Source organism: Eucyclogobius newberryi, unplaced genomic scaffold (genome assembly GCF_026437365.1).
Source record: "Eucyclogobius newberryi isolate DKJ021-1_F unplaced genomic scaffold, fEucNew1.0.hap1 SCAF_14, whole genome shotgun sequence".
NCBI classification, from domain to species: domain Eukaryota; kingdom Metazoa; phylum Chordata; class Actinopteri; order Gobiiformes; family Gobiidae; genus Eucyclogobius; species Eucyclogobius newberryi.
In genome coordinates, this window is record NW_027315768.1 from 13,809,216 (window position 1) to 13,821,541 (window position 12,326).

Here is a 12,326-nt window from a genome sequence, read left to right on the forward strand (position 1 = left end):
TGAAAGCACCTTGTGTTCTCCTTAAAACCTGACTTAAATGTATACCTAAAGAGGAATCCTCTTCCTAACTATATTATATGCTTGGTACTTGGAATATATTGCATTTAAAACCATTTCAATCATAATTTGTAGCCTAGTAGAAAAACATGACCAGCAATCCATCTTGCACAATCAAATAACAATCTATTATATATTGTAAATCAAGTCAAATCAAGTGTATATAAGTTTTCCCTTTCACATTAAGCGGCGCATTTAATCATCTCTGGACTGCTAATCACTTTATGCCCGGCTCACAGTCTCCTTCTCGAGGCCGTGCTTATCGCGATGGCCCTCTGGAGCTTGATCACTGGAAAGAGTCTGTGGAGGATAAAAACATGGCATCATTGCAAAGTGGGATCCTGTGCTGATACGAGATCCCTTTCAAGTGTCTCCAGCAGCACACAGCGGGGGTCACCCTCACGTACTCTGCTCCCTCAGCCAAGTTGCCTCTACCGTCCAGTCCGCTCAAAAGTCCTCGAGCACTCTGCTAGAGGCTTTGTTGCACAGCGTACAGTAAAACGTGCAGCTTTTTCAAAAGCAAGCATGAATACTTTATGAGCAGTGGTCTATTGTGCTGCTATGTAACGCAATTATTACTGTCAAGGGAGAGATTGCTTTTAAGTGCACTTGAAACGCCACTTCACCATTTTTTTTGTTCTTATCTTAACCCCAACACATATTTTCATATACTATTTACCCCTGTTTTTATACAGTGCAGTTACTAGTCCTCTTGACCACCATTGGGTTAAGTATGCTTTGCATACAAGGTTTCAATAATGGAATATCAGCAGCTTTTTATGTTTTAATGCTTGTTGGAATAAAGACCAATTTTAGACCTTTTCCTTTGTTAAAGATGCGTCCTATTAAAACTTTGTTTACTAAATGCCTAACTGCTGTTGAGTAGTTTTCTGCCAAAAACACTGGCACAAAATGCTTTGAAATAGCTACCATCATTAGCCTTTAATTTTTGCATGAGTTGAGAAAATGAGCGGATAGACGTTTTTAGTGCTATGATATCAACTCTTCTCTCTTGGGACTTGGGAATAAAGGAAGGAATGGCGAGTTGATAGATGGGTAGAAATGAGAGCGCACCCATGGCACCGTGTCAGCGCTACGTACACACGCATTTCACCAAATGGTGCCAGTGAATTCAATACGCAGAGACTGAGCACAACAGTACACACACACACAGACACACACACACACACACACACACACACACACACACAGACACACACACAGACACACACACAGACACACACACAGACACACACACAGACACACACACAGACACACACACACAGACACACACACAGACACACACACAGACACACACACAGAGACACACACACACACACACACACAGACACACACACAGACACACACACAGACACACACAGACACACACACAGACACACACACAGACACACACACAGACACACACACAGACACACACACAGACACACACACAGAGACACACACACAGAGACACACACAGACACACACACAGAGACACACACACAGACACACACACACAGACACACACACACAGACACACACACAGAGAGACACACACAGAGACACACACACAGAGAGACACACACAGAGACACACACACAGAGAGACACACACAGAGAGACACACACAGAGAGACACACACAGAGACACACACACAGAGAGACACACACAGAGAGACACACACACAGACACACACACAGACACACACACAGACACACACACAGACACACACACAGACACACACACAGACAGACACACACACAGACAGACACACACACAGACAGACACACACACAGACAGACACACACACAGACAGACACACACACAGACAGACACACACACACACAGACACACACAGACACAGACACACACACAGACACAGACACACACACACACACAGACACACACACGCATACAGCGCACCGTGAAGTTGTCTGCTCAGATCGCAATCGCTTCTGCAGATGCTAACCTCTCCCTTTCCTCTCCCCCCTCTCTACGAATCCCTTCTGAGGTTTCCAGTGTCAGGACCAGTTCTGGGTGTGTAGTCAGACACAAAGCTGCGGGGCGGCTCAGTGTTACCGCGTCGCCTTGGATCCATGCTAATGTGTGAGCACAAGTGTGGCGTAGCGTCTGTTTACTGCCCCCATGTAAGGTAAACATGCTCTCTAAACACAGGCCCATGGATTAGTGCAGGCATGTTGGTGACGCAGGCCCGCACGTACAATAGATTCATATGATGGTAGGCTATATAACAAAATGAGGGAGTTAAGATTATTGTTTTGCAAAAAAATGTGTTACAAGTTTGACTATTGGGACACCAGGGTCTTTCTGTTCCTCCCCGTGTCTGGGTGGGTTTCCTCCATGCACTCCGTTCCCCCCCAAACCAGAAGCAAGTAAAACTCCCCAGGTCCGGTTCTTCCCAAGCCAACCTCAAGATCTAGAAATGGATCCCCCGCGCTCACCGCTCCTGGCGGGTAGCTGCAGCGGCATCGGAGGATAGGTCAAATGCAGAGGACACATTTGTCTGCGAGGACAAAAGGAGTTTGATATTTGGATGTGGGAACTGGTCTTCCTCCGATCCGCAGTACTACGGTAGTTTGTCCATTTGGCAGTTGGAATGGAAATGTGCAAATGGCTCTATAAATAAATAAATAAATAAATAAATAAATAAATAAATAAATAAATAAATAAATAAATAAATAAATGTTTGAGTTGAGCTTGTTAGATGGCAACATGTTAACTCTATTTTGATGCTAAAAAGCTTGGTACTCCATACCAAAGGTTTATTATTGATTAGTGTTTGAGTTTAAATATTTTTGGACAATCCTACTACTGAGTTAAGAGTTTGTTTTCATAAGTTTCATCAAGCAATTCTCAATTTTCCTACTTAAGTAACAAATTTCCAATATTTTTTTATATTTCAGTTAAGCTACTGGTAAATCATTTTGAGATGGACAGAGAAAGACTTATGTCCCAAGTTTACTGCTGTAGCCAATAACTGACATTTGCTGATACTAGAATTTAGATTTTAAAATCCATAATAAGACCCACAGAACAGAACTATGAAGTGAAGGTTAAAAATGACTTTACTTCAGCTTTAGTTACAACCAATAACAAGTGTTTATGTGGGATATAAAATAATTGGTTGCATGATTGTGCAAATATAAGGCCATGTTTTGAGCCCATTTTCTTCTCTTCCATTCTTACTCATTAGTTCATTACTAATATCGATGAAAATGCTCTCATATCTGCCAAACCAATGCAGTGCTGTTTATTTCAATACCTTATTCCTTCTTATACCCTGCACTGAACTCCCCACTCGCAGACTAGACGTGGGTGCACAACAAAATCATTCCTGTGGCCCACTGAGGGTCTTTTGGCAGCAAACAAAAATGCAATCATTTACCCACACAGTAACTGCAGCCCATTAAGAGGAGACTCCTGACATCCTCCACTTGGTTAATTATGGTGAGTTATTGATCTGCCTACTGCGTCTACTTCTGGATACCGCACTCATTGTTGGCTCTCGAAACATGAGTGATATATGAGTCAATATGGAGATAACTAAATCAGCCCTTTTCTTGGCCGGCGCACTCGACTGGCAGAGCTGCGCCCCAGACAAGTGTACTGTAGTGTCTTTTACTCATGTCTTTGTCCCGCGTCTTCCGGATTGGGCAAACTTCCCAGGGAGAGGGTGAGCGAGCGAGCGAGAGACAGAGCGAGAGGGGAGGGGGGGTGCCCTTCTTCTCAGAGTGTCCCTTGGGCGCTGACACCAGACACTTCCTCGTCCCACTTCCTCGTCCCGCTGCCTGCCACCAACGAGGCTTTTCATAAGGTTGTGCCCAATGCAATTGAGGTAAAGCAGGAACGAGAAAAGGGGTAACGCAGCAAGGCATATTTCATACCGTTTATGCATATTTCTTACTTATTGGTTCAATGACTTATTTATTTATTTACTTTCTTACATATCTCTTCAACGAGAACCCATTGACCCAGAACCCACTTTTTTCAAACGTGACCTGAACATGTTGGGCTAGTCAACAATATAAAATAATACGCATTTTTTGGATCATGATTGTCATTTATGTGGACTATATATACACTCTTAAAACATGTTATTATAGAAGGTATTGCGCAAATGTATTTTTCATGTAAAAACTATTTCTAAATTTTATCAATAAGACACTTTATTTGTAAAGTTTTTTATTTGTAAAGTGTATTATTAAGAAGCCTTCAGTCCCCACATTTCTACCTTTTTTATTTACTTAAAACTATGTTTTTATTGTCCATTATGACTTTTAAAATAATTGTTTTACCAGTACACTAAGCAAAAAGATAATTGTCGACTACTAAAATAATCATGAATTGCTGCCCTAGTAAGATGACAACACTGTGTTGCTATGTAACGGCCATATGCTTAGCAATATTGGATATTGTAATAACTGACAAAAGGCAATAGAATTTGTATACCTTTGAGTACCTAAAGTGTCTACGTATATATTCTGTATTGCTTGTTTGTATTTGATTTTAACACAATTCAGGAAAAAAAACTTGTCTGGAAAATTGTGTATTAAAAAGTAAAAGGACTGTGCCTCTCTGCCACCAAGGCTCAATATGTTTGACAATAACTAAAACCTTTAAACAAACTCTGCCATGGCCATGTTATTGAATGTGAAAGTACCAAAAATGATGATGACAATATCCCAGTTATTGCACGTGGATAAAGTATGACTAATTCACACAGTCAACCTTGGAGAACAAATATGTAGACAGTGTAAATGGCTCTTAAGTATCCCCCATTAATCATACATACCCAAAATGAACCGTTTCGCTCACTGCCCCATAACCTCCGACCGACCCCATGGTGTGGCCTCCCGTGACCCACTGTCCCCCAATTGCCCTCTAGCCACACCCCCTTCCTCTTCTCCCCCTGTATTTGGATGCATGCAGAGTACCCCAAAGCGCGCGCTCACACACACACAAACTTCCCGATTATCTCTGTGTGGCAGGCTGCTGTTTTGTGCCCTGATTAAAGGAGCAGCATGGGGTCCGTACGCACCCGGGCCCATGCAGACGCCGCCGTTGGGCCAATGCTAACATTACGTGCTTAATCATTTATGTCTGGGTAGACAGGGGCACAATGGCAGGAGAGGGGCTCGGCTGGTGCTGTGTGTCTGTGTGCGAGTGTGTGTACATATATTTATCAGTGGAGCAGATGCATTGAAGCGTGCGCACACATGCTGCCAAGATAACGGCCACGGTGCTGCTCAGCGTGGCACAAAGGAGGCATGCTTTGGGGAGTGCTTTTGAAAACTAACATGTCATCTTTATAAAAAAAAAAAAAAGACTAGTCTGGGGTGTTTCATGTTGCCGGGTGAACGTGATTGTATGTAGTACAGTAAAAGGCTTCAAGTATTTGCAGTGTTATAATAAAAGCTCACGCGATCTTAAGTTTCAGAGGCTCATTAGCTCCTAGAAAATAAGACTTCAAGATTGATCACAGTTGATTCAAATATGCAGTTCGAATTGGCCCGATTGGTAAAAATGTTAGACGTTATTAAAGGTGCTGTGTCTGATTTTTATGTCTTAAAAATGTGACGAACAGAACTGCCGGTAGTTCATTGGTGTTCAGCACATCCTAATGAATTATTAGTTCATAGGCACTTTTCACAACGTCCAATTGTTTCCTCTATTTATGTGTAAAAAGCCAGTGTTTGGGCACTCTTGCTCCTCCCTTTCCCTCCTCATGTCTGCTCCTCTCCTCTCTTTCTCCAATCTACATATCTCTATCTCTCTTCCTCTCTTCTCCACTCTCCAACTCTCCTCCTCTGTCCTCCTCACTTCTCCACTCGCCTTCTTTCCTCCACTCTTCTCCACTCTCCTGCCTCACTTCTCCACTCTCCCTCTCTCCTCCTTACTTCTCCTTCTTTCTTCCTCTCTCCTCCTTACTTCTCCTTCTCTCTTCCTCTCTCCTCACTTCTTCTCTCCATCTCTCCTCCTCACGTCCTCACTCCTCCTGACTTCTCCACTATTTTAATCTCCTCCTCACTCCTCCTAACTTCTCCTCACTTCTCCTTTGCTCCTCCTCACTCAACTCTCTTTCTCTCCTCCTTTCCCCTCCTCACTTCTCCACTCTCCTCTCCTCCTCACTTCTCCACTCTCCTCCACTCTCCTCTCTCCTCCACTCTCCTCCTCACTCGTCTTGTCTCCTATCATCCTCACTCCTCCACTCTCCTCCTCTCGTCTGTCTCCTCCTCACTCCTCCACTCTCCTCCTCACTCGTCTTATCTGTTATCATCCTCACTCCTCCACTCTCCTCCTCACTCATCTGTCTCCTCCTATCCTCCTCACTCCTCCTCACTCCTCCACTCTCCTCCTCTCCTCTCTCCTCCTCACTCCTCCACTCTCCTCCTCTCCTCTCTCCTCCTCACTCCTCCACTCTTCTCCTCTCTCCTCCTCCTCACTCGTCTGTCTCCTCCTCCTCTCTCTGTGCCAAGCCGCCTGTCCCGGTGACACACACGCACAGTTATCAACACACCCTCGCGCACGTTCCAGAGGCAGCCAATCGGTGAGCACCAGTCTCCCCATTGCTTGCCACTCAACGCCTTGTTGCCAGGACAACAGGCAGGCATGAGACCCACTCTATTTGAGCATGTTAAAAACTTGATGTTGACTCTTTTTACAAAATGACAAGAAAGGGTTTTGGTGTGTGTAAATAAATAAATAGTTTGCTCCCACAGTTCTACTCGGATCATCAGAAGATCTCCTCCGCTCCTCGCCTGGTTGTCCTGTTGTCTCCGTGCTGTCCCGCAGACGGCTGCTGCCAAATATATTGCGTTAGCGTGGGGTTCATCACCTTATTTTTTTGGGCCGTTTTTAGCATTAGCACATTGGGCTGGGTTTTTACTGCAGTGCAGCTCTGACCAGTGGTGTCTCTTCTCTGCTTCTCCTCCAGGTCTACGATGAAGTCCTGGGCCACGTTCTCTTTGCTTTTGATCATCCTGATGGTGCCCTGCTGCTGTAGCTTGGAGGGTAAGTGCCAGTGTGGGATTTATTTTGCTCACAACAAAGTAGCAAAGATCTGTGATTAATAAAATTGTATACATCATTTATTCATAGTTTAACTCTTAAGACCAAAACTGTAAAATTGGGCTGGGCAATATACATTCCTCAGCAACCCTCATTGTAAAAGCATGACCTGAGAATTAATAATCAAGTTGGTTTATGCTCTTACATGGCTTGTCAACATCAAAGTTGTATATTGCCAATAAAACCCCCACAATTTTCCCAGATTATAATTTTCTCATGATTCATGGGCACTTGCCATCTTCATAATTGCATTTGTCACCTCCCTAAAAACATCTGCTGCCTCAAAGAGTTTGTCACTGCGGTTGGCTAAATCCACAGCATATTGTCGCTCGTATCAGATCAGAGACTAAACTAAAACTAAATCGAGATAAATTTGGGCTGAACAAATGAAAATCGTGATTGAAATCTTTCCCTTATCAATATTTTCTTTTTTCAAAGCGTTATCGATACATTTGCCACGTATTGTTCAGCCCGAGTACTAGTTACTAGAAGAAAATGATCAGATTCAACATTCAAAGTTTCGGAGATGTTTGTAAAACTGACTCACGACGCCGTCACATTCTAGAATCAGAAAACCACCAGTAAAATTACAAACACAATGCCAAAAATGTTGCCAATATTTGAAATCTCACAAAGAAGCAAGATGTGAGTAGGTCATGCATCGTGGTTGTGCGTCGGAAAAACTATGATTCAGCCCACCCGCGGCACCCCTCGCTCACCCACATTTAAATAGACCTGTCTTCCAGTCCCCACCCGTGAGTCATAGCTTCAGATTCACACGATTTGTTTTGGTCTCACCACGTTCCCCGTCTGTCTCCCTCTGAACTGCTGTCTGCGTTTTATTTTTAAAGAAAGGACTGCAGTGGCACGCACTTTGAGAGCGCTGCAGGATTTCACTTCAGAAGTTATCCCTCGACTAATCTCTCTCAAGCAGACACAAAACATTTAGCACCCTTCTCTCCGCACTGACCTTGTGAATTTACTGTATTTTTGTGTTTTTTTTTCCCCCGCAGGAGACGCCGGTGTTGTGAGGAACTTTGAATGCGAGTGTGACGCATCGACGTGCGGCGCGGACAGACGGTGTTTTGGACAGAAGTGTTTCACCTCGCTGTCCGTGCAGAATGGGACCGCGGCGCCGGAGAAGGGGTGCATTGTGGGTGGCGAGGGCGAGGCTTGCTCACGCCCACCGACTTCTGAGCTGGTGGTGGAGTGCTGCGGAGGAGACTTGTGCAACGCCAATGCCTCCTTGCAGCGGCCAGTTAAAGGTAAGAGAGAAAAATGAAGGAACGTTTCAGAATAAGTTCCCACATTAGCGTGAAGAAAAACATAATTATGTGGTGAAATAAACGTTTGCTCGCTGGCATCAATTAGCTGTGAAATGAGCCGGAGAGACATACTGAATAAATATTGTGTCTGCTGCTGTCTAATGTAAGAAATTGCCTCTCTCAACAAGGATTCAATTCAGCCGCTGTTCAAAAGTAAAGTATCTCACCTTGAAAACGCTGGTTATTAGCAAATGGACTCATTCCATTATAATGGGTTGAAACATGGACAACTAGCAACGTTCATTTCTTTTATCTATTCCCTAACAAAAACTATGACAAATCAAAGTGCAGACTATTTTTTGCCTTTCTGTTCTTTCGTCTTCAGAACATCAATATAATTATATCATATGGAGCTGAACAGTCCTGCCCGCTTTCCCCATTAACTTTTAGAAAACAATCTAATATTCATATTTTTAAGGCACAATGAAAGCTAACCGGTTATGTGATATCTAATGTACATAACTACCATTTTCAGAAAAAAAAAATCTAAAACTAAAAATTCAGCTCAACAACTGGTTTATAAAATTTCATAAAGAGGTTACAGTATTTGCCTAAAATGTACACAAAACATTGGGCACACATACTATTTTGGAGTAAATATGTCACTTATTGCTTCTACTAATCAAAAAAGGACTTGATAAATAAAGTTACTTTTATATACACTATTCATAGTAATACAACAAGCAAAAAGTATAATTATGTACTATCATTTTATTGCACAGCTAGTTTTAGACTATGGGGGATAAAATTTGAATATGAAACACTGAGATTTAAAATAAAATACCACATTTACTGAAGATTTACTTCTGGAACCTCGTAGTTGTCAATCTAGTTGAGCTCCATTACATTCTCTAACTGCTCCTCTTCAGTTGTAGTCTGAATCGTTTAACTTAGTCTGAGAACAATGACCTGGTTTAGCCCTGGTTTAGTCCTGTTAGACCTGGTTTAGCCCTAGTGTAGTTCTGTTAGTCCTGGTTTAGATCAGTTGGTAGGTTACTTGGAAATATATTTTTTTCAAAGGCGTAATGCTGCGTTGTGAAAAGTGAACTGATATGTTGAGTTTTTGAATCTGCTGAATTGCCTGTAATACTATTATGACTCATTCTGTGATATCACAATACTCCTGTCACTAGACACTACCACATATGTGTAATTTTGCTTTCTTCTGCCAAAACGAGGCTCATTTAACTCTCACTCCCATGTCAGCTATAATCTCTGCCCTTGCCATTTCATTTAATGGTCACTAATGGTATTGGTCTAATGGCTGCGTTGCTTGTGCTCTTATCAGATGTGGAAGTGTCTGCTGGCAGGCCTGTCCTCCAGGAGCAGCAGTGCGTGTGCGACGGCGCCCACTGCAGGCACAACCAGCGCTGCACGGGCCAGCACTGCTTCTCCTCGCTCACGCTGACGGACGGGGTGGCCACGCAGCACAAGGGCTGCCTGAGGGACGACCAGGAGGGCAGAGACACCTGTGCCACGGCGCCCTCCTCCACCCGCGTCGTCAAGTGCTGCCAGGGCCATCTGTGTAACATGAACGTCAGCGTCCAGGCTCCAGGGAAAGGTGACTTTGGACACATTTATGTCAACATTTGTCTTTGGGACCTAGATCTACACGTTGTACATGCCTTCCTACAGTCTTGGTTGATTTGCTTCATAGATACAAACAATCAGTTCAAATGAAATGTAAAAAATCATTAAATTCTGCAGGTAAAATTGATGAAGGGTTTGTCATTTTGAACGGCACTGACACATGATTGTATGTCATTGGTTTTGGTTCCACGGGTTTGCTTTGGATCAGATTGAGACAGTTCAATAGTGTTGCCACTGTCCTAAGTGAACAGTACCTGCCCAAGATCCAAAACAGCCCACGCGAGGCCTGGTTTCCAAAGCTGTCTGGCTCGCCTTGGCTCCCAGATTGCTCTGGATGATTAGATAAAAGAGAATTCAGACTCGGGTGAAAAGACGGCAAAAACAAACAAACAACAAAAAATTATAATTTCTTACCAACCCTTGGTTTTCCAGTAATAAACTGCATTTCCAGTATGACCACTTTATGTTTTAACCGACAAATCAAAGCTAGCACAAGTTAGTATCAGCCGCTTTCTGTATTCGAAAATATTGTATTTCTAGTGCATAATGCATCTAACATTATCCAACCCCCAAAGCATTGCATAAAGAGATGTTGAAACACAACGTAGAGCTGAAAAAAGTGAAATAAATGGTGAAAAACCTGACCATAAACTGGAACACCACAAACTTTGAATTACTAAATTCATATTTTTGTGAATTCCTGATGAACAATATAATTTAAGTATGCTTTAGAATATATTTAGGAAGAAAACATGTGTTATGTTTGGGAGACTACAGTTGAAACGTAGCTTTTTGGCCCCAGAGACCATACTGTATGTGATCTGGAAATCTCTGTATAATCTGTCCCCAACCTGAATGTATTTATCATGGTATGTGGTATGGTGATATTTTTATTGCAGAAGAGTCGGTGAAGCCCGTGGTGCGAGAAGAGCATGAGTGCGTGTGCGAGGGCAGCTCATGTGAGACGCTGAACCGCTGCAGGGGCCACCAGTGCTTCTCCTCCCTGACAGTGAACGCGGGGTCCCTGGTGTACCAGAAGGGCTGCTTTAAAGTCTACGAGCAGAGCACACTGACCTGCAAGACGCCGCCGTCCAGGGACCAGATTGTGGAGTGCTGCTACGGTCACCTCTGCAACATGAACAGCACCGTGCAACTGCCAGTCAAAGGTAACGGCTGACTTCTGACGCCGCATCTTCTCTATCCAAGAGGGCTGGAATTGAAAATCTATTTCTATAGGAAAAGGATTGATTCAATAGTGGCTAAAGGCCATTTTTTGGCAATAGAAACAAAATTACTTTCTTTGATATCACAGTGGTACTAGACTAGCTTAAGCTTTCTAAAACTACTCAGAAAAGGCCCAACTGTTTCCTATTTATGTCTTTTTTTACCAGTATCGATTTAATTCCACGACGAATATAATTTTGACGCTAATTATAGTATTGATTAGTATCAGAGTAACAACACTTTTGACAACTCTACTAAATACACAACTATTTAGTGGAATTTGTGCATGTATTTTTTCTTTAGTTGAAGGTATTTCCATTTTGTTTCAATGCATTGTGTCTTCATTTATGATGGTAGTTAATTCATCCCAACATTGGTAAATTATATATTTTCCTTTCCAAAATGCCATGAGTCAGTTAAACCCTAACCCTAACCCAAGAAATTCAATTTATTCCGAGATAAATGGCTCAAATCCAGAATAACACTCTAAATTCAAGTCATTCCAACCCATTCTAGACATTTTTCCCCGTGTTCTATGTTGGTAGTGATCAAATTTACATGCATGAACTGAGGCATTATTCCACTTCACTCCAACATGAGTAATGTTATATTCATGTGGTCTGGGCAGTGTTTGGCCTTGGTTAAAAATGAGATCATTTGGAGCAATACTATTTAGTGATTGACGTTAATTTGTATCTTTTGGGTTGAAACATAAATCTATGCTGACGCTGTAGGCCTTTTCAGTTATTTATTAGTCGTAACATTTTCTCTCGTGGAAGACCATAACAGGCAAATGGCTTTAAGCGATGTCAATTTAAAATGGCTGCCTGCCCCTAGTCCTTGTTTTGTTTCTTTTCGGAGTAAGCTAAGAATGCTTTCAGAGTTTGCTTGCTTGAAGTGTCGGGCTATGAATCCTCCATGAATTAAATTACAAAGTTATTTTCCCTTCAGTCATAGTTCACAAATTCAAATGGTTAGCTTAATAGTCACAAACATGCCACCTCCAAAGTAACTGCCAATCACTTCCCATTTACCACAGTC

At 42.6% G+C, this 12,326-nt stretch overlaps 1 protein-coding gene across 2 annotated transcripts in view; it reads left to right on the plus strand.

Annotated features, from left to right (window-relative positions):
• The window catches only part of LOC140359433 (activin receptor type-1-like), a 34,424-nt gene that overhangs the window by 12,466 nt on the left and 9,632 nt on the right, over window positions 1–12,326 (plus strand). For both annotated transcript variants that reach the window (XM_072444360.1, XM_072444358.1), the window contains exons 2-5: window positions 7,013–7,089; window positions 8,160–8,411; window positions 9,760–10,032; window positions 10,961–11,227. In XM_072444360.1, coding sequence (XP_072300461.1) covers window positions 7,020–7,089; window positions 8,160–8,411; window positions 9,760–10,032; window positions 10,961–11,227 — 862 coding nt within the window. In that variant the 5' untranslated portion in view covers window positions 7,013–7,019. The remainder of the gene's footprint in view (window positions 1–7,012; window positions 7,090–8,159; window positions 8,412–9,759; window positions 10,033–10,960; window positions 11,228–12,326) is intronic.